General features: G+C 38.9%; 1 protein-coding gene and 1 pseudogene across 1 annotated transcript; both read left to right on the top strand.

The window, feature by feature from the left end:
• The first annotated feature begins 4,051 nt into the window (after positions 1-4,051).
• Positions 4,052-15,962, top strand: LOC121961432 (annotated as a pseudogene).
• Positions 15,963-17,618: 1,656 nt separating this feature from the next.
• fam3c (FAM3 metabolism regulating signaling molecule C) lies at positions 17,619-23,317 on the top strand. Its single transcript, XM_042511420.1, has 10 exons — positions 17,619-17,705; positions 18,184-18,238; positions 18,342-18,446; positions 19,276-19,302; positions 19,639-19,762; positions 20,547-20,605; positions 20,762-20,812; positions 20,894-20,978; positions 21,067-21,193; positions 22,466-23,317. The coding sequence occupies exons 2-10, from the start codon at positions 18,220-18,222 to the stop codon at positions 22,553-22,555; spliced, it is 687 nt and encodes a 228-aa protein (XP_042367354.1). The 5' UTR covers positions 17,619-17,705; positions 18,184-18,219; the 3' UTR covers positions 22,556-23,317.
• The last annotated feature ends 292 nt before the right edge of the window (positions 23,318-23,609 follow it).

The raw sequence follows: 23,609 nt of genomic DNA, 5'->3' as shown, positions 1-23,609 counted from the left end.
CTCATTAGTGTTATGGGATCAGTCTCACGGCTCTCGCCAGAATCAGATATTTTTCTCATGAATCGAAAGAGACATAAAAACAGCACATTCATCTGATAGAGTTGTTTGCCTCAAACAAATCTTTACCACAGAATCTTAAAGTTAAATTGTCTGAATCACAGCTGAGGTGCAGCAGCGGAGTTCCCCTCACTGATGACTGAAAGTGAGCTGTGAAATACATCATGACATTTCCTGTTTAAAAGCTCATTAAAAGACCTTGAATTCCCCAGAAATGAACACAATGTGCAACCTGAATCTGCAACAGACTGAATTTACAACCAAAAAGAAGACAATGACAAGCAGCGCAGCAGCTTTATGAACAGCAATGTCTTACTGATGTAAGAGAAGACAAGGTAAGCTTTCAGTGTTGCAACAGCACAAGACGGAATGACTTAGAAATTAAAAGCAGTGAAAAATAAAATGAATAAAAAAGTAATTAGTACATATATATATATATAATATATATATATATATATATATATATATAAACTATAGTTAAGCACATAGACTCAGAATTATAATGCAAGCAGTGCACAAACAGTCCCCGTAGTAGTTTATTTTGCAATACCGCCTCAAGCAAAGCGACATGTGGTGTGATAAGCAGCAGAGTCAAATGACACATCCTATTTTCAGTCACATTATGTTCCATCTGCCCATTTCATTTGTTAAAATGTTTGTGTTTCTTTATATTGTGACAGCACTGTAGGTAACACAAACTTGCGTTTGGGTAAAAAAAAAATCATGAATTCTCATTAAAAATACTCGCTTTTGTCGCCACAAATACAGATGGAAATGTCTCAAATTCTGGCTCTAAAATACTTGTTTTGTAGGTACAAACAAACTTTTGGTAAAAATACCCTCTTCTGGGGCGTTGGCGGCTCAGTGGATAGAGCGGGCGCCCCATGTACAGAGGCTGAGTCCTCGCCACAGTGGTCGCAGGTTTGAGTTTGACTTTGCTGCATGACTTCCCCTCTCTCTCCCCCTTTCACACGCACACGTCCTATCAAATAAAGCCGACAAAAGCCCCGAAAATATCTTAAAAATAGATAAATAAATAAACACCCTCTATTATCACAACAAATACAGCTGGAAATATCCTGAACTCTTGCAAAAAATACATGCTTCTGTCAGTGAAAAATGGCTCAAAATGTCCCAAACTCTCGTTAAAAACTTCTTTTGTCCCTACAAAGTAATCAGAGACTGCAAATCTTTGGACTAAATGATTTGAATCAGAACAAATGATGTGTAATTTCCCCATCTATCATCACATGAGCAGAAACATGACCCAAATGAATGCTAATGTTGCGTTATATCTGCCTGGTGTGTAAATAGTACCATGTTTTTCACATTAAATAACAAAATCCGCTGCTTGTTGTTGCCTTCACGGCAGTCTCTCTGCTTGGTTTGCTCTGCTGTTGCTGTGTGTTTTCTGTCTCTAAGCCTGCAGGGCAGCTTTAGCAACAGTCAGCACACCTGGAGCCAGTGTGTCCCATGTTCACAGGCCGCAGCAACAGCCAGCCCATTACACACACCGCTGTGTTGTGGGTTTTTGTGCAAATTTCTGTGGTTTTACGGCACAAGACCTATGCAGACCACTTCAACAACAACCTGGACTCATTCAGTCTCTACACTACTCACTTTGAAGATTGCTTTTGTTTTTATATGCTTTTGATTAAGTCCAAGAGTCGGTATAACACCAAAAACAACTCATAAGCGTTTTCCAGTTGAAAGCCCTTATTGGCAGGATGACAGTGTTTGTCAGTGCCTTCCAAAACTGTAACGTATGACTCGTCAAGAAATATTTCATCAGACTGTTTTTGAAAAGTCACAAGCCTGTTAGAAAGTGAGGGCATTATGGGAAGAGTAGGATTCAGCATTTTTTGAGGTTGACCCATATGGGCAATATGTCAGGTCTTTGCAGGCTTGTTTTGGGGTTTTAGTGCCCTCAAGTTGTCAAAAACAAAAAACAGCAGGGCTTTAGCAGCCATTAAGCCCTCTGCAGTGGACATGTTTCTTTGTTTTGTTTCTAATTTTCCATCTACCCCAAGGGCGGGCATGTGTACCAGCTTGCTTTTAGGTTTTTTTTCTGTTGGTTACAGTGGTAAGGATAGCACTTACGCACACAACAGCAGTCATTGGGTCATTGGAGGTGAGTCATTGACAAGGCAGTGTTTTATGTCTTGAAATGATGTAAAAAAACAACCTTGAGTTCTCAGAAGTTAATACTTGCCTGATTTGACCTCTTCTCCTTTATGTGTGCTTCCCCTTCCTCTACACAGCATGTAGCCAATACAGCCAATTGGTTTTAATTATGTGTTTTGTATCTTTTGGGATCTCATGTACTTTTTCAGGAATTAAACATCTGGATGAGATTAAAATGTATAAAATGTAAACATGAGCTGAAGGACAAAGAAACCAGATCAAAAAACAAAATCTGAGGATATTTTTTCTTGCTGTTCTCTTCAAACTGTTCAATAAAACATTTTCAGTTGCTATCTCACCACCAAATATATTATATTACAGTGTACAAGTGTTAAATAAAAGATGTAAACCCAACATTTGTCCTATTCATTTTCCATGGAAATTTGGAAAAGGGGCCCCTGGTGGCCACTCATATTGCCAAATTTCTGCAATGTCAGCTGTAAACCCCTTAAACATCCAAGACCACAATGACACACAGAAAGACCACAAAGGGATTCAAATGAACTGCAAAGAGACACAAAATGACTCCAAAATGGGCAAAACAACCACAGAGCGACCAATAAAGACACAAATTGACCACAAAGACATTAAACCACAAAAAGATGCATGCAACTGCAAAGAGGTGCAAAACACCCACAAAGAGTCTCAAAAAGATACGAAATGACAACGAAGACAAAAAGATGCATAGCGATTACAAAGAGATGCACAACAACCACAAAGTGACAAAAATGACCTCAAAGAGACACAAAATGACTACAAAGAGACACACAAATTGACCTCAAAGAGACAAAAAGGATGCATACTACAAAGAGATGCAAAACAACCACAGACACACACAAAATGACCCCAAAGACACACACAATGAAAAGAAGACAAGAAGCACAAAACAACCACAAAGAAACATGTGTAACAACTACAAAGAGATACAAAACAACCACAAAATGACTTCAAAGAAGCACAAAACAACTACAGAGACAAAAAACAATCATACAAAGACACAAAACAACCCAAACGGGACAAAAAAACAATAACATAGACACACAAAACACAAAAAAGCCACCCCAAAGTCTGCATTTCGAAACAAAAGACAAAACAAACAAACAAACAAAAAACAAACAATCGAATTATAACAAAAGCCATCACCAGCAGTTTTGCAGTTTTGGGGGGTCTGGGTGGACTTCCTTGCCTGGAGCCCCCCAGACTCTAGGACTGCCACTGGTCACAGCTGTTTTGCAAGATCAGTCTGCAGCAAAATAGCTGTACTCCATCCGCGGTACATCGCTGTGTGTCTTCACATTTATTGGTAAGAGCTGTCTTGAAACACACATGTAACATGAAAAAATAATAAAACGAAAACATACATTCATGGTGCGTAAAAGCGCAAACGCTATCCTGAGACACTTTGGCACCTGACTGAGAGCTGGAGTCATGAAAGGTGAATACATGACGTCCTCTTGCGTTTAGACGAGCCCACTGCAAATAAAACACGGAGAAAACTCTCCTGTGTTGCTGCATTATCGCCTTTCACCGTCGCAAAAACGTGCCCATGCCGGCTATTACGCGTCATGCTCTGCACCATACATCACAAGATTCCCACATTTTCCTTTCTTGCATTGATTGCAAACAGCCACAAGGTGCTTTTCCATCACTTGAAATGTAAATCCTCCCAGCAGCTCAGGTCACCTGGATGCGGGCAGAAACACCTGCTGGTGGAGGACGCACCACTTCACACAGCACTTTTTTATGTTAAGCACCGTCCGAGCACGTCCCACCCCCATTTGCTCTCAGAGCTCAATAGAGTGAGTATCGGCAGGCATCTCGGTCACTAAGACACTTATTGTTAGTGAGATCTACTTATTTTCGATATGATCTGGAGACTCGTGGTCCTCAGTGGGGTTTACCTTCTTCTTCTGGGTGCTGAAGGGAGCAGGACGGTGACTTTCCACCGGACTCAGCAGGATGGGAGCCAGAGCAGAGCACGCGCGCGTCCCAGGAGGGATACGAGCAGCTCCTCTGGCACCTCCAGGCCTGTTCATGGTCCTCCCTTCACCTCCTGCCGGACCCCCCTCACCCCCCTCGAGCACAAGGTTCTGGATTATAACACACATGAGGTGAGCTTTGTTGAACAGGTAGGAGCGTCTTTATAAATGGTCAGTTATGAGTTTTATTACACATAAAAATGATTTCAGAACAGATAAACTGGTTTCTTGTACGAGAAGTCATATTTTTCCTACTTTATCTTTTTCTAGGTACATTTCTTAAAAACAGGCTACAAAAAAGGTGAAACTACAACACCAAAAATAGTTTTAACCATGATTATGATAATAAATGACATTTTTGCAAACTGGTGATGTAGTTAGCATTGTGGTTATCAGTTGCTGAACTTTTTGGTCATATTTATCAGCCTGTTAACCCAGTTGGGCAAGAAGTGCATGTAAAATCCTCTAAAAAAGATTGGGCGTTCTGCAAAACATAAAGATGGAGTGTAATGATTTTCAGCTCCTTCTTTGACCTTTATTTAATTGAATACAATACAAAGACAAGATATCTTATGTTCAAACTGATTAACTTTATCTATTAATTTTTAAATAATAAAAAAATATGTACTTATTCTGAATTTGAAAGCCTGCAACATGTTCCAAAAAGTTGGGACACTGGTATATTCCCCACTGTGTTACATCTGCTCTTTTAACAACGCTCAGTAAGCGTTTGGGAACTGAGGACAATAATTTTTTAAGTTTTGAAAGTGAAATTCTCTTCCATTCTTGTTTGATATCACGACTTCAGTTGCCCAACAGTTTGGAGTCTCTGTTGTATTTTGCACACCATAATGTGCCACAAATTTTTAGTTTGAATGAGACTGCAGGCAGTCAGTCTAGTACCCGCACTCTTTTACTATGAAGCCACGCTGTTGTAACACGTGCAGAATATGGCTTGGCATTGTCTTGCTGGAATAAGCAGAGATGCCCTAAAAAGACGTCATGTGGAAGGCGGCATATGTTGCTCCAAAGCCTGTGTGTAACTTTCATCATTCGCGCACCCCTCAGTATTTAAAATATGTGCATTTTTCTCATTTACACTATAAATTGGTGCAGAAAAATCACTTAAAAAAATAAACACAATGCAGAAAATGACAGAAAATGTCTGATGCTCAAAATGTTCTGGCTGAGGACCCCCAAGCCCCTTGTTTCAAATGTGTCCCCCTCCCCAAATATTGAAATTAAACACCCTTGGTCACATGTGTGAGTATCTCTCTCTCTCTTTCTCCTAGACAGGATTTAACGGTGATGATGGCTCCTATGTCATTCTCACATGGGTGGGCGATGGGACCGGGGTGAGTATCTTACTACAGCACCACAAGATCACATCTCTCTCATCAACACAATATGCTTTCTACGTGCGTCTTCAGAGCATCATGTTTATGTTTATGTTTTATTCAGACTTAATAACCTGAGGCGGTGCATGCAGTTTCTTTATACCAAAATATTGTATTTTTTTGTTTTTTCCCAGGTCGTCCTAGTGCTGTCAACGTTTAGTGCTCCAATAGATTCTTTTCTAGAAGGCGGCTCCTCACGACTCTATCGAAGGTACATTTTGATTTATAACCAGAAATAAACACAAGCACGCACTCATTTCACCCTGAGGAGAAACATATTTTTCTTTCCTCTCTCCCCAGCACGGATTATGCAAAATCCTTCCATGATATTTCCCATCGGATCAACAACACCTTCATAAGGGAGGAGTTTGGAGTCAGTGTTGGACCAGGAAGCTCTGTGAGTTCAGCAGGAGGGCAGCGTGTAGTGAGTTAGCAGTGCGAGTTTGGGGAAGCATGTTGCATGTTGCTTCCCAGTAAAAAGTGTGTGATGTTGCCTCACAAAAAGTGTGAAGACATCTCTCATGTTGCTCAGCTGACTGATCAACTCAAGCCACATCTTCACTGTCTTGTGGCTGACATTTTCAAAAAATACCGCCTTAAATGCATTAACCACCAGAAACAGCATCATTAAACTAGAAAATATCCCAAAAATTTTTGGTGCTTGCTCCTGTGCCAAGACCTTAATATTGCAATGCAAATGTTTAATATGACAGCAGTGTTAAAAAATGGAAAATATTTTTTTATCTTAAATTGAAGTTGATATTTCTGCACAGATCCAGAAAGAGTGAAGCTTTTTGCTGCTAAATGTGCAGAAACATGCAATGTAATGTTTGTGCTTTTTTTTTGTTAACTTATGTTTCATAAACCGTTCATCAACTTTGCCAACCGTGTGGGATTAAGGGGGATATATTGGCAGTAATGCCATATAATATTCATAACTATGTTTTCAATCATGTATAATCACCTGAAACTAAGGATAGTTTTGCCTTTGTTTTGCCGTTTATATCTACATGTGGATGTGGGTCCTCTTCGCCATGTTATTTCTATATGAGTCCAGAATGGACAAATTAAAACATGGCTCTAGAAAAGGCCATTAGGATTTTTGCGTTTTTTTAATGTTTTTTTGCGTCGGTCACCGTAGTTCTCCTACACGTTTGGCACATGGAAAAACTTTCAGTTGATTGATATCTGTACCTCACTGCTAGCTGCCACTAAATCCTTCACACTGGATCTTTAATTAACAGGTGATACTGACAGCAGACATCCCGGTGGTGGACCACCCAGGCGGGATCATCTTCACCTCCACGGACGCCGGGGCGACCTTCAAGTTCATCCAACTGCCCTTCCACCTGGCTCAGCCAATCACGTACCACTTCCTTAACCCTGACTATCTTGTGGCTCTCAGCATCGATGTGAGTCTCACTGCTTAAAATGTTTCTCTTACTTTTTTGATTTTCATTCACACGTAGATACACATCCAGCACACACCTTAAAGTAAAGGTAAACATTCCTCTGTTCCTTCCTGACTGGCAGGGCGGTCTGTGGCTCTCTCTGGACTTTGGCGCCAAGTGGACAAAAGTTCATGATGGAGTGCATTCTTTCTCATGGTGAGAATAAACAGGAAACAAAACCACACACTGAATCCCAGAACATCTAACAGAAAGCACATGTTCGATAAAACATATTTTGTAAAGCTGGAGAACAGTATTACCATTTTACTTGAAAGTCATCTTAATTTTTGTGACTTTTTAAAATCTTCCTCAGGGGAGCCAGCATCAATTTGTTCTTCAGCTACAGTCGAACAGACACAGGTAATATGAAACGCACTTTCATCAGTTTTAACCTCTGTGGTGCTGAATAAAGATAGCATGCCCCTAAACACAAACCTCAAATCCCAGAATTTTGTTCCATTATGTATGTTAAAAAGGGCTGCAAGAAAATAATTCTAAATAAATCTGACAATAAACATACAATATGTAATTTTCTGCTAATTTTCTCTCAATCAAAACAATAACAACAGATGATACAATGCTGTTATTCAGTTGCTCCCTGTTAGAATTCCCTCTACGTTAATTGTTCAGCAGGTTTTCACCAGGAGCCGAATTATACGCAGAAGTCTCTTCTTATCCAAAACAAACAGACGAGGAGATTTATTCAGATTAAAACTGAGTAAAGCAGTTTCATGTTAAAAATCAGTGTTTCTACAATGTTGTTTGGCTAATCGCAGAGGGGCTGCTCGCCCAACTCCTGCTAATGTGTGCCAACTTTTTTCTCTGATTACTTAAGATCCAGACATTCAGAAAGATTTATCGGAGAGCCGAATTATCTGCAGATGTCTCTTCTGTTGCAAAGCAATGGACCTGGTGATTTAAAACTGTAAGAAAGACTAAATAAATCAGCTTCACGTTAAAAATCAGTGTTTCTCCTATGTTGTTTGGCATGGCAGGGACTAGAGCTAAACAAACGTTTGCTCATATCAACTCCTTTCGGCAACAGGCCGAAATAAAAAAATAAAAGTGTGACTGCAGTTTACACAAACTAAAACACAAAAAAAATTGGGTAAAATGTCATAAGAATAAGGAAGATATTGCAGGGGGGATTCAATGGCATTAATTACACATAGAACAACTTAAAGTTTGAGTTTGTTGCCCCTAATTTTCCGACACCTACGTCTCTGACCAGAGGGGAGCACGTCAAACTTAAAAGATGCAGCAGCTAAAATACAAGGCTTAAAATCAGAAGGAAAAATCAATCAATTAAGAGTCCTTAATATCTCATATTCCTGTCACCTGTCTCCTTTTCATCACAGTTGAGGCAGATGAGCGGGGGGATTTAGTGCTGAAGAGGACCAAAGATCTGGGGAAGACCTTCACCATAATCCACGAGGACGTTTACAGCTTTGGCTACATAGGAGCCTTTCTCTTCTTCTCTGTGATGGAGGATTCGGTAAGCCTCTGTTTTTACATGACGGACCACTAATGTTAAACTAATACATGAAAATGAGAAGAACACGCAATAACAACACCGTGATGAACTGTTTTGCTCCCAGAGATCCCCGCGTGTCATGTATTTCTCATCAGACCAAGGAGATACTTTCAGTCGAGCACTGCTCCCCTCTGCCTCCACGGAGCAGGTGAGAAACACATATTTAACTGATAGCTTGGTATTGATGAAACACATATTATCAAAAACTGTCAAGTACCAAAGTTAAAATGTAGTGTCTGTCATTTTTAGAAGGTGGTTTGTGGAGTCAGCATCAAGTGGCCGTCAGGGGTCGATACAATTACCAATATAGATACAGATACAGATACAGCTTATTAGTACTTTATGAGACCGATAACCAATATTTGGAACCGATATGCATTTACAATAAAAATATAAATATTTCTTTCAAAATTTAGAATTTGGAATATAAAATTCCAACACAAAACTTGGTTTTAATGCTTTTAGCAAATGTTTAATCAAAATGAACCTTTCAACAACATATACAGCAAGTTCCCTGCAACCTTTTTGCAAATTTAAATTAAAAAAAAAAGAATGAATAAAAACATCTCCCTGATGTTTTACAAAGTAAAAGTTCCTCCCATGTTGACACTTTCTTTGCATATATTGCAGACTGCCTTCCCTGGTGTTGGTTGAGCATAATACTCAAACCTTGATGCAAACACACGCAAACCAACGATCTGTCGACCCCTAATTATGACTTAAAACTGCTCGCAACAAGGTCTCTTGAATAACCAGGTCATGATTTCTGGAAAGAGACATTGCTGTTGAATTTTAGGTGCTTTGAGTACCACAAGCCAAGTGTCATGTAGTTGCATTATATAGGAGAAATGCAGAAATCTCTATGGTCGATATCTATGGAAAAATGTGTATTTTTGATTTCGGGTTGAACTGACCCTTTAAATATGAGTATCCCCTTTGTCACATGTTTCTGTCACACTGACTCAGATTATAAACTCATATTTTTGAAGGCATGATAGAAGTTTGTTGTCCTTATGTCAAAACATCGATGGCAACATTTCCTTTTTCAACACTGACTGAACACACATCTGTTCTGGCGACATACCCACCCACATACACACCTTGTTGACAGCACAAACACACACTCTCTCTCACGACGATTAGACAAGCTTTATAGCAAAGATTAAATTAGTCATCACAAAGTTTGTTTATTTTTTGAAGTTAATTTTTTTTATTGCAATTCCAGATTTTCTCACCCACGTGTCTTCTCTAACTCTTGATATATGTGTGTGTTTGCAGTTCTACTCCATCCTGGACGGAGATGAAGATATGCTCTTCATGCACGTTGACAACCCAGGAGGTGATACACAAAAACACACACAGAGTCAATATTTTCCACTCTGAAGACTTATTAGAAAACTACCTTAAAAACAAACTTGACACCTATTTGCCCATGTGGCGAGGACAGCATGACAGAATTTATAGCTCTCTCAGCCCCTTTTGCTGTAATGGAAAAGCTAAACCGTAACTGGTTTCACAAGTTCTCAGCGCTGCTGACAAATCATTCAGTCATACTGAGAGTGTTTGTGCATACGAGTCCAGCTGCCCGGTCTTTGTTCCTTTCTCTCCCTCCCTCCCCCCTCCAGTTTCTCTTTCTCATTCACATCTATTTCTGTATCCTCACACATTATTATTTTTTTTCCCTGGCGAGTGCTCCAGTTAGTGCTGTGTGGGTTAGTTGATGGGACTTTTGTACTGCTGAGATAAATAGGGGAGATATGGGGGAGAGAGGGGCTTTATCTTTTGTTGGCTGGAGGGAAGGAGATTTAGTTTACACTGCAAAAGCTGACAAACATATCTTGGGATCAGGGTGTAGCACAAGCACACACACACACACACACACACACACACACACACACACACACACACAAACGCGAAACGTAAACCATCACCTCTCTGGGCTGAGCTTGTCCTTCATGGCTTTAGCTTACACGTGTGTGTGTGTGTGCATGTGTGAGCTTCACACAGTAAAAAATTTGATTGATGATGACTTGTTGTTATTATGCTGATGTTGAAAGGTTTGTGTCAGCGTTGCATCACTTGTTCCCAGGTGCTGATTCTCTTTGAAGGTGATGCGCGGAAATTATGATGATGGAAGCCCAAAAGGAAAAATTACTTTTTGTAGTTGTTATTTCTCAAATACATGTTAAAAAAAGCAAAACAAGTAATGAATATTAAAATCCTTTTTGCACTAGAAAGGAGGTTGCCTTTATTAGCACCGTTTGCACGTCTATGTGTACCTGTTGAAAAGCACGTGCAGACGATCCCACCTCACTCTCTGAGTCATAGATACGCTCTGCGTGTTTCAGACAGTCATTGACTTTAGAAGAGTAATCGTGGCGGTCTGTGGTGAGTGGCTAAAATTGTCTTTGTGTCCTTGTGTCTTTGTGTCTTCCTGTTGTCTGGTGTTTCACCACAGACACCTTCTTTGGGACCATGTACACGTCGGATGATCGCGGTATCTTGTTCTCCAAATCTCTGGAGCGCCACCTGTTTGACGGGCAGAGGAAGAGCGATTTCACCAACATAACGTCACTGAGAGGAGTCTACCTCACTAATAAACTAGACGAGGGTAGGGCTTTACTGTGTAATTGTAGCACTTTTTGCTAAATTTCTACCACTGCAATGAGTGTACATTGAACTTTGTTTTTCTGGACGACATGCTTCTTTATCATGATGAACGTGGGCACTGTAGTTTATTTCATATCTATTCAATATGTAAGATTCTGCTGCCATAAAACACTCACAAATGTGCATTATTCCACCGCTGAAAATAGTCCCAAACAAAAGCACTCTACGAAATGTTTGAGTTATTTTGCTAAAAAAACTAAAGTGCCCAGCGGTTTCAGGAGATTACTAAGCCTTTTTTTAAAGATTTGCACATTGTTTATTTCTGTCTTTTAATGGGATTTTTGGGCAATAAATAACAGAACATCAGCCTAAGCCTTTGTATCCACATAGCCACTGTGCCATCCAGCCATTTGGTCATCTTCATTTTGATAAAACACCAAGGTATGACTTTAATGATGCATTTCGTTGCAGATGGCCGTATAAGATCCGTCATTTCATTTAACAGAGGTGGGAAGTGGAGACCACTTAAGAAACCTGAGAATGTACAATGTGGAGAGCAAGTCAAGAACGTATGTTATATTTGGAAAAATCTAATCCCAGTCTGCACATGCACACTTACGTTATACTCTACAAGTAAGTCTGTGTTTACTAAAACATCATTTGTGTATTTTTTAATCAGTGCAACCTTCATATTCATGGAGAGCACAGTCGCAACATTCGCATCGTTCCCATGCTGGCTCTCTGTCTGAACCAACTGCTATCGGTTTGGTTATTGCACATGGTAAGAGAATGACAATGTACCCATATTTACTTCTGAAATAATATCAAAATTTAGATGTATACCGTAATCCTTTACACCTTTAAAAATGTATTTTCCTGTATTTTCTATATTTTTCATAAATTGTCTTAAATCTCATGTAATGATGACTTAAACGTGATCTCTCTGTTCCAGGTACTGTTGGTGACTCTCTGTCATCGTCGCAGCACCCAGACGTGTTTGTCTCTTCAGACGGGGGTTATATACCTGGAGGGGGACACTGAGGGGTCCCCCACCACTACAGCATATTGGACTCTGGGGGCCTCATTGTGGCCGTGGAGGCCCAGTGGGAGGGACAAGTCAAGACTATCAAGTACTGAGCTGATATTTTTACTTCATGCACAATGTAACTTTAGTATTACTTGGAATGTTCTTGTATTATTATACAATACTTTTGCTCCCGTTTCTCATCACCAGGTTCTCCACAGACGAGGGTCAGTGCTGGAAGTCCTATAACTTCACCGAGCAGCCCTTCTTCTTTGCAGGCCTGGCTTCTGAGCCGGGGACCAAGGCCTTGAACGTGAGCGTGTGGGGCTTCAGGCCTGAGGATGACGGCCAGCCCATGTGGGTTGCCGTCACCATTGATTTCCAGAGCCTCATTACAAGAGAGTGTAAGTCAACATATTGTAATTCTGTCTACTACCAAATCATTTCTTCCGCGGGCCTGTTAGCACCTGGTGATGCGTGTTTCTTCAAATTTGGCACAAAACGTCCACTTTGCTTCAACAATGAACTGATTAGATTCTGGTGGTCGAAAGTCAGGGTCATTGGGACCTTGCATCCGTCTCATTCTCGTGATATCAATATCTCAAGAGCAATGAATTTCTTGAAATTTGTCACAAATGTTCCTTTGGACTCAACAATGAAGTGATTAGAGTTTGGTTGTCAAAGGTTAAAGTTCAAGTAACTGTGAGCTCCAAAAAACACTTTTATGGCCATAACTCATGACTTAATACAGTAGTAAAGACAAAATTTCACACAAATGTTATAGGATACAATGATAGTGTCCAAAATTTCAAAGGTCAGCTTCACTGTGACATCATAATGTAAACAACTGTTTTTTTTTGAAGCCAAAACAGTGGTTGTGGTTGCAGATTTTGAGGTAAAGTGACGGTTACTGTTTTGTGTTTGCAGTGCTAATCTTTGTTGTGATGTGACAGCACATTTGCTTGACAAGTACAACATGACAGCAATAGGAAACTTGGATTTGGTGTCATCTCCTGTGTGGGGCTTAAATTTCGGGGAAATGGCCACACTTTGGTTTGTAATGTTAAATAGCAATTATATTGGCTTACCAACTGGAAACCCACTAGATGGAGGATGACACCAAACTAGATTTTTAACAATATTGAGCTGTTTTCTTTTTGGTCATCAGGTAACGATCAGGACTATGAGGAGTGGTTGGCTCATGCTACAGATGGAGGGGACTCACAGAGAAACGGCTGTCTTTTGGGTGTCAAAGAGACGTACAGGAGGCTAAAGAAAGACTCAGTGTGCAGAAATGGGCGAGGCTTTGTGGTGAGCAAGAAGCAAAGTCCCTGCTCCTGCACCAGAGAAGATTACTTATGGTACGTGAAATTCTTTTTCCCTAGCTTATGTAGATTTTATGCCAAATTCAAGTCCAAGTCCATTCAAGTCAAACTTTCCGTTGGACTCAACAATGAACTATTAGATTTTGGCAGCTCAACACTGACCCACAGCCGACGGTCGGTTTGGTGTGTCAGGGCCTTAAGCATGGAAAATATTCTCGTGCGTAGCCTCAACCTCTGTCCTTTCCAACAGCGACTACGGTTTCTACAGTGATGTGAACACCTCCGAGTGTGTGAGACAACCCAGCGCTGCAAATAAAACCCTGGAGCTCTGTCTGAATGGAGAAGAGGACGAGCTCCTGACTGCAGGGTAATTACAGCCACTCCTTTTTTAAAATGCAGACACACACACCTGCTGTGCATGCTCACACACTTCTGACTCTTCCTGTAGGTACCGTAAGCTGCCGAGTGATCGGTGTGAGGGAGGATTCAACCCTCAGCATGCAGTGCAGACAGTCATCAGACCCTGTGGGGTTAAACCCAGTCCAGGTCCTCCTGCCAGGTCCTCCTTTCCAGTCACACACTTTGACACACCGGTTAGTAGATTTTATAGTTTCTCTTATTTGTGTGTCAGCGTGTACGTCCATATAACAGCTGTTGTGTGTAATTTACAGCGAGAGAGGCTGGTGTTGATTCTGGTGTGTGCAGGAGCAGGAGTCATCGTCCTGTTAGCTGTTGTTTCGGCCGTCTTAGCTGTCAAGAGGGTGGTTTACAGAGACAGGTGAGCTACACACACACACACACACACACACACACACACACACACACACACAACTGTGCCACATTCACATTTTCCCACTATCATGTAATTCCTGTAAAAGTTATGAAATTAGAGAAACTGTTTTCCAGGCCTGGAGATGGTTTGGAATTGATATAATGTTTTGGTAAAATTTTGAATATACATGTTTTGGCTTTTGTCTTAAACACGTTCCCTGAAGTACGTTCCTAATGTTACTAATTTAACATCTGGGGCAGTGCCGCAGTGCATAATCGTTCAAATGCCGTTCACGTATCACATGGTACTAATTGTTGTGTGCAGCTTGTTGGCGGCGGCATTGTTTAACATGCAAGTCAAGTTTGCACGCCTTAGCTGCTTGCTCATCCTCAAATGCCTGAGAAGTGCATGTTTAATAATGTACAAACGACCAGCATAATACATACCAAGAGAGAGACCCATGCTGTGCTAGATAGGGGCTCTGTGCCAAAAAATTTTAGTGCTCAGTCTCCACATTTGGAAATGCACCCCATTTCAAACTGCTTGTTGTCTCAGCAGGGTGTTTTAAACAGCTTAAAGTCAGTGAAATTGAGTAAAATATTATGTATAGAATAGGGAAATGTTGTGTCTCATTTTAATGCACCCAATAGTAGCTGATCAGTCTGGTTTGATGTCGCCCTCTACAGGTCACCGACATATCGTTTCTCCAACCTCCGGATTCAAGATGATGATAACGGCATGACAACTGATCTTGAAAGCGCCACCAGCAGCAATGGCACAGCCTGTCAGCAGGACTCAGATGATGTAATAATCACTTTTGTCACTGCATTACATTTGAAGATAATGTTTTGAGGTAAAAATGTATTTTAAATTGAGTGAATTACATGTTTACTAATGCTTTGTGTTGTTGTTTCGCTAGGATCTTATTGAATGACACAAGACACACACCTTTATGGATACAATTAATGTCCAAGATTGACACCAGCTGTGCTGAAAAAGACTGCCAACGGCATTTTGTTGGACTTAAACGTAAATATTTTGATGGGACGTCCTTCATGTCAAGTTTGGACGATCTGAAGGACAAGCATGAGAATGTCTTAATTTATTGACCTTGCTTATTTTTTACTGCTTTACTCTGATTTGTACAGTGTTTTTATTGAGTTTGAATTTCACTTTGTGTTGCACCACCTTTTTACTTTCTGTTAATCGTGAAAACAAACAAAAAAACATGCTTTTTTTTTTTTTTAAAAAAAGAGACAAAACAAAAACTACAGAATATTATGTGTTTGTTACAGTTTAAAATATGCAATGATCGGAATATAACCACAATAACCAAAGCTACTGTCCAGCAGAGGACACTGGTGGCGCTGTAACGCCTCACATTTGTTTCGAAGTCAACAGAGAAGAAGAAAAAGGAGGAAGTCAGTGTGACGGAAACAAAGATGAATTCATAAGAGCATGTCTCACTCCTACGAAAAAAAAAAAAAAAAATCCCCATACAGCATGATGGTTCATAAATGGCATAAAATATAAAGAGAGCAAGCCACACTACTTTGTAGTGTTTTACCTGTCTTTTATGTCATTATGCACATTTTTGTGATTTTGTGTCTTTTTGAAGTCAGTCTGTCTGTTTGAGGTAATTGTCTTTTTTAGGTTGTTTTGTGTCTCTTTGTAGTCATCTTGTGGCTCTTTTTGGTTTTGTGCCCATTTTTGTAGTTATTTAGTGTCTATTTATGATTGTTTTGTCTTTATTTGTAATTAATTTGTGTTTCTTTGTAATTCATTTGCATCTTTTTGTGATCATTTTGACTCCCCTTCTTGTTAGTATGTGGTAGTTTAAGTGACATTTTGCAGGTGAAGGCCTGGGGAGACCCTGACACTTTGGGCCTGTGGCCCTCTAGGCCTGTACAATATTCCATACATGTTTCTAGGAATCTTTTTGGCTTAGATTTAACTTGGAGTTAATAACTGCCCTTCTGTAAACTTCTGAATGTTTTTTTTTCACAGTTGTATCCTATATTAGAAAATGTGGTCATACATTTAAAATTGGCTTCATTCTGAAAGCAAAAATAATTTTAACAATAAATTGGGATTATAGTTGAGGACAAAGAAACTGATAATTTTATATGTGATATATTTCATGCACAGGTGCACTGGTTTAGACCCCTAAATACTTAGAACGTGCATAATTTGTCAAAAAATAAAAAATACAAAAGTTGCAGAGGACTTCACAAAATTTAAGACATTTACATTAGAAAATGATGAGGAAAAGGCACAAATTGGTGCATAAACATTTAGAATGCAATATGTTAAAAAGAACCCTACGCCCTTGCACAGATGTAAATATAAAACTACAAAACGAGGTTGAATAAAATATTCCAACTATTTATTGAATGCGACAATGTTGGACGTGTGTGGTTTTCATTTATTTATGTTTTATTATTTTATTTTTACAGTTTTGTTGATGGTCTTGTCTATATAAATGTAATATCTTAACAAATCTTTTTTTTTTTTTTTACAAGGGTTTGTACTTCATTTATCAGGGTAGTGGTGTGGTTGGGGTTTGACTTTATTTTTCTATTTTTTTTTTATCTATATTTTTTTCTATTTTTCTTTTCTTTTTTTGACCATACATGAAACTACTAATATTTTTCCTGGAGCCTCCCTGAGCAACTTGTGGAAAAATACATGAGCCATGTTTTCTTCAGCATGTTTGAATCATATGTCAGTTTGAGTGTTTCTGTCTGATTTTGAATTTGTGTGTGGGGGTCGATGGGAGGGGCCGCAGGTGGAAAGGCGGCACAAAGGACAGGTTTTAGTCACCCTGCCCATTTAGGAACTCTTTTTTGCAGTCCAGTGAGGATGCACTTGGGCTGGTTAGCTTAGGTATGGTTGTATGCGCCTCCCCAAAACTTAAAAAAAACAACAAAAAAACCCACAAGTCACTCCCCAGTGCTTAAGAAATTATTTCACATGCCTCCCCCTTTTTGTACCACCCCTCTAATAAATAACAAACAGTCCCTTATGATCTTGTCTTCATTCATGGTCATGATTTGACCTGTAGGCTATAAATGTGTTATTACATGCCAAGATTAATTTTTTTTATATAACTTCTTTTTTGTTTCTTGCTAGTTGGACTCTGTGCTACAAAACAATAATACTACAAAAACGAAACAAAAATAAACCAATCCAGCAACAACAACGAAATTACAGGTCTGCCCCCTTTGTGGTATTTGTTTCTTCGACAGAGTGACGCATCTGTCTGCGTCGTTTCCCCCTCACGATCTTAGCTGTCATTACACGAATCACTGTTATCGCTTTATAAAGCGCGAGACAACCGGGGCCAGCGCCGTTACCGTGGCGATTGAACAGGTAAGCAAAGGTGTTAACATCCATCCATTGGATAATATCTTAACATTACTTCCATATTATTATTATTATTGTTATCACCGCTGGAGTTTTTACGGTGTCAGTTTGCAAAACGTAGGTAGTAAAGAGGAAGTTACACAGCAGACGAGTCAACGTAACGTCAGTTTAAACGCTACAGTTGACGCCAGTTAGCTTTACATGTAGCTTCAATGCTAAATACAGCATGAAACAGTCAACTAAAGCTGTGCGACAGCGTTATAAGCGCTTACTGCATTGTAATAACTACTCGAGTGAAGCTAAAGAGACTTCAAAATGCCCAAAATAACTTTGTGTGGCATTATCCGTGTGTCTAATTTCAACTATTAGCAGCCAAACAGCTAAAGTTACCGCTGTTGCTGTCATTAACCCCATGTTTACCTCCTGCAGGGTCACACATTTGCAGTTAGAAATGAAAATAAAATACTCTGTGTTGTCACTACAGGTTGTTGGCTGTGGATAAAGTAGCCGGAGCGTCGCAATGATGTTCAGGGCTGGCGGTAAGTGTAAAGGCTTTGCGTTACACAACAGTAACACAGTGGTAATATATTGCGTGATGTTATCTTAAATGTTTATTTAAATGTCTATTTGTCACCTTTTCAGGTGTTTTGAAGCTAGCAGCGCTCATCTTTGCATTCCTCTTGGCTGTTTTTCTGGCTTTTCAGCTGCTGGAGATCAACCTGGATTTCAAACTAGGAAGTGTGATTTGTGAGTTTTATTTCTTGCACTCGTCACTGTGTATGGAGGACAAAAAAGAACAAAAAAGTCAATAAATAAATGTATGGGTAAATAAGTAAATACAGGAAGAAACAATAGAATGAATAAATGTTTAAATAAATATGGAAATATGAAAAAAGCATAAATAAAGAAATAAATCAGTAACCCACAGACACACAAATGCAGAAAAAAATAAATGTAGCTGTACAAAATGTAGCAATTAATTCAGGATATTCATTTATATATATATGTTTACTTATGCATTATGCATACTTACACCAATTTAGTTGTTTTAACATTTATTTTTTCATTCAGTTTTTCATTTATTTAGACATTTATAAATTTAATTCTGTATATATTTATGTATTTATTTATATGTTGTTTTATTTAAATGTTTATTTATGTATTAATGCTTATGTTTTTCCATATTTTTTATGTACTCCAGTATTTATTTGTTCATTCCTGTATTTATATATTCACAATTATGTATTTTCGTATGCTTTACACATTTATTTTTGTATTTATGAAGTTGCAGCTGCAGCTGTATAAAGAGAGTGGGAGAGTATCATTTGTAAGGGAAACCTGACACGTGTGTAAATTAGTTATTGTGAAGGAGCATTTTGGAGTAATGATAGTTGCCCTTTTGTGGCCTGAAGGTTGTGTTCAAATCACCGAAACCAAATATGCTTATTCTCTACCTTTTGTAGAGGTACAACATATTTGCTCAGGGTATTGGATTTTCCCCACAAAGGTGCATTTAAACAAGCAACATTGAGATGTTCACAGAAAATCTCCTGAAACTTTTTTTCTTGCTTTACAGCACGATCTATGCCGGCGAATGAAGGCTGTAAGTATGCTTTAATTATTGTTATTTCATTGTTTTTTTCCTCAGTGACTGAAACCATTGATACTCTTTTTTCTTTTTTAAAACTCGCTATACCAGTCGACACAAGAGTGGTGATAATGAGCTTGTCACACAGACAATAGAAACACAGTTGAAGGTTTGTGTGAAGCTCGGTGTTGGAATTTAGAGTGTAAATAGATTGCTCTGGGTAGAGTTCAGGTCGAATCGTTTTTGTTCTGTGTGTGCACCTGTTTGTGAATAAGCTTATGTGATTGGACCACGTCGCCTGATACTGTGCTACGTACTTCTTGTCATGTAAATGGAGTTTTCTGTTCACAGCGACAAAGCCAGTCAGGTACAAGTGTGGGCTGTCTAAATCATGTCCGGTTGGACACTTCGCCTTCAAGATGGCGAGCGGAGCGGCCAGTGTGGTGGGGCCCAGAATCTGCCTGGAGGACAAATTGTAAGTGATGTGGCATCTCAAAATCTTTGTGACCACAGGGGCACATATTTTCATTAATGCTGTTCACCTTTTTGATGTCGCAGCTTTGTGGCTGATGCGGGACGCCGAGATGTTACTACACAAACCTGTTATATTAGCTTGTCAACTCTGTGTTTTATTTGTTTTAATTAGTTGCTTTTGCGATGTGATGTTGTTTATATAGATGTAGATTAACATGTAAACAAAACTGAAAAACGTGAGGTCGGGCGCTCTTGTGCAAACTTTGTGCCATTTTTTGGTAGGTTGCGCTAGATGCTTCTATGCGACCAAAATCAGCATTTTATCGTAGCCTACAACAGGAATCCTGAGTTAGGCGCTGATTTTTTAATTTGTTATTTTCAACCTGCGAACACCTGTGCTTTACTGTATGGTCATTAACTGTTTTTACAGCAGTCAGTCAAAGGGGATGTTATAATTGTTAACAAATATATTACATATACTTTATGGTGATTTAAAACAATTTTTAAAAAATGTTTATACATGTTAAATTAAGAACTTAAACTAAAATGTGGGCTTACATATCGATACAACTCACTAGGAAGTGTTTTAATGTAATGATAATAATAATAAAATAGATAATAACTTTATTTGTATGGCAACTATCCAAACAAAGTTACTAAGTGCATCCAAAAGCGCATAAGAATATAAAAAGAAATACACAATTGCAGTAAATAAAACACTGTTAAGAGCATGTGAAAATATCAAGCTGGTCATCCCATCAAGGTCCTCCTTTGTCTGTTTCCAGTTTGATGAGCAGCGTGAAGAACAATGTTGGGAGAGGCATCAACATCGCCCTGGTTAATGGTAACGTTATCATAACTACTCTGTTTTAAAACCAAAATATTTTATTCCTGGAGGTGAAACTACATTTAATCACTAATATTGTGAACTTGTGGGTAATATAAGTTTTGCATGTTGTTGTTAATTAATGGAATTAAAAACTATACATTTCCTTCACAGGGAGAACAGGGGAAGTTGTCAAGACAGACTTTTATGATATGTGGGCAGGAGGTGAGTATAATTCAGAATATTTTGTGTTTTTCTTCTTAAAAACACACATACATTGTGTTAACGGTGTGTAACTGTGTGCAGATGTGGTTCCCCTCATTAAATTCCTGAAAGAAATCGAAGAAGGGACTATTGTGATGATGGCGTCATTTGATGATCCCTCGACAAAGTAAGAACTTTTTCCACAATATGCCCTCAGTTAATGACACACCGATACATATTTGCTGCATGAAATAACATCTGTATTTGCTCTTTAGACTCAACGATGAAGCCAGGAAGATCATCGCTGATCTGGGAAGCTCAGCTGTCAGTAATTTGGGCTTCCGGGATAACTGGATCTTTGTCGGAGGAAAAGGCATCAAGACCAAGAGTCCATTTGAGCAGGTAACAAATGTTTACAAATGTTTACATGTTTACATCTACTCCTTCACATGAAGTATTGAAGTATTGCACAGTTTGTAAGGAACAGAAACAACAGTATCTGTGTCCGTCTGGAAAATTAATTTTACGGTCAGTCTCACATTTATGGAGGCCCTGAGGGGCAAGTGAGATTTTCTTTTTTCTGGTGATCCATTTCCAAGTTCCAAAAAAAAAAATTTTCATGTGTAAATTTTTTTCTTTTTGCAAGATTTTTTTTTCACTTGTTTTTGCAAGAAAAATTGTTTTGAGCGAGAAAAATATTATTTTTTTTGCGAGAATTTTATTTATTTATTTTTTTTTTAGAGGAAAAAGGTTTTTCTATGTGAGGAAGATTTTTTTTCTGCATGTGTGGAATCCATTGAAAAAAAAATTCAATAAGGCTCATTTTTTTGTTTTTTTCTCACAATTTTTTTTCACTTCATTATTTGCCTGAAATCAGACAAAATTTTAAATTCGTTACACTTTATTTCCATCTTCAGTCTGACTTTCGTTCCACTATAATCAATTTTCACGGGGGAGGGGGGATTTAAATTTCCCTATCCACTCATAGAAATCAATGCATTCACCTGAATCTTATGTCATTTTTAAGTTTACTCTGATGTTTAGCCATAGCAAAAATACCGGTTTTCGAGGGTTTTAAGGGTGGAGTGAAGTGAAGGAAAACAAACTACAATAATGGGCAATTTTGGGTCACCTCTTGACAGCAGCTTGAGAGCTGCCTGTGGCTCTGATCTGTTATTGCTACGGCAAATTTCTTTTCTGTAGTTGACAAAATAACATAGCACTAACGTGTGGATGTAGAAAAAACGTGTTTACTATCCTTCATTTCCTCCCCTCGTTCTGTCTCTCCCGTCATGTTCGCCAGCTCGCTGAAATTATGTGAAGAGAGTTTGAATCTGAATCTTTTTTTATTTATATGGGAAAAGTCATAGAAAGTTTTCAAATTTTGTCCATGAAAATGAGTGAGGACCCTGTAAATGCAGCACAAATTTAGCCGAGCTGACAGAGGCAGCTGGAAGCGTGCACACCTGATGTCATCTCATAGATTATGATCATGTTAGATAAACAGCCCAACCCTGTTCACGTCACTTTTTGGTTATCATTTTTACTTCCTGTAAGAATGGCACAGCCTGCCTCTCAGGCCTCTCCCACCAGGATACTGTTCTACATCACATATAACGCAGGATACTATGTGATTTCATATTGAACACCATGTGTGTGTGTTTCCATCCTCAGCATATAAAAAACAGCGCAGACACCAACAAATTTGACGGATGGCCCGAGGTTTTGGAGATGGAAGGCTGCGTCCCACAGAGGCAGGACTGATCTGAGATCTCGCTGAACACCCAAACTCCTCATCCTAAACAACTATTCCTCCTGACATTCCTGCCTTCCTGAGACTTCTTGGTAGTTACACTTGTTTGGGCTGAGAAATGTCTTTTTTTTTTTTTTTTTTACAGCTCTCACTCCCTTGTTTTAAATTTACAGAGTAAAACAAAATCTCTCCAGATGTGAGAGGAAAGAGGAGCCATTATGAAGCAGAGCAGGAAGTAGATTCTCTCACATTTCCTGTGTTGGACACCAAGACATAGATGCTTCTTGGGGCTTGTAATTGGAAGTAGAAGGTAGAGCGCACTGATTAAAAGGGACCTTTGATTATCGGCATATCAATACACTTTCTATCTGTACGGCCCGCAGATTTAAGCTGTGATTGCACTATTGCAGTTGGAAATGGAAGTCATAGCCCAGATTTATTTGGGAAGGGAAAAGTTTCCATTCCCTGTTTCCTGCCTTAATCCCAATTATCCTTATTCCTGTTTTGTTTTTTTTATTATCAACATGACTGTGTGATTCCGTTTGTTCATTTCAGAGTTTATTTTGAGAAAATTATTATGAACAGGTTTGGAAGACGCTTCTGATCCTGATATTGTAACCAAATGTACCAAATTCACTGTGAAAATCTGTAAATATTTGTTTAGAGGAGGATTTCAGAATTCAAAGATCCTAATTTAATGAACATTGTATTAATATAATTTCTTAAATGATATTAGTGATGCGTGTGAGTGGATTAAAAAGCATTTTGTTATATCTTTTGTGCTGAGTGATATTTGTACTGCGACGTAGTTCTTGTCACTGTGTGCACTGCACGCTCAGTATCAGTACCAGCCATGGTGTTAATCATTAGCTTGTTAAACACACACTTTCAAAGAAGTTATTGTCCGTTAGCTTATTGGCCTTAGGCAGGTGCATTTCTTGTGGTTAAGTAAAAGGAAACATGCACAAAAATTTAATTTGTAATGATACTTCTGCACACCACCTGTGACCGCCCGTCTCGATTTCAGTTCACAGTTTCTATGGAAGTCTAAAAACAGTTATTATT

This window comes from Plectropomus leopardus, chromosome 22, assembly GCF_008729295.1.
Source record: "Plectropomus leopardus isolate mb chromosome 22, YSFRI_Pleo_2.0, whole genome shotgun sequence".
NCBI classification, from domain to species: Eukaryota; Metazoa; Chordata; class Actinopteri; order Perciformes; family Serranidae; genus Plectropomus; species Plectropomus leopardus.
The sequence above is the reverse complement of the archived record's forward strand: the minus strand, read 5'-3'. Positions and strand labels throughout refer to the sequence as shown.

Bases quoted from the DNA above. Each gene is read 5' to 3' on its own strand.
- fam3c (XM_042511420.1), top strand. The intron at 19,763-20,546 runs GTAAGTGATGTG...GTCTGTTTCCAG, and splicing joins ATCTGCCTGGAGGACAAATT to TTTGATGAGCAGCGTGAAGA. The intron at 20,813-20,893 runs GTGAGTATAATT...AACTGTGTGCAG, and splicing joins TTATGATATGTGGGCAGGAG to ATGTGGTTCCCCTCATTAAA.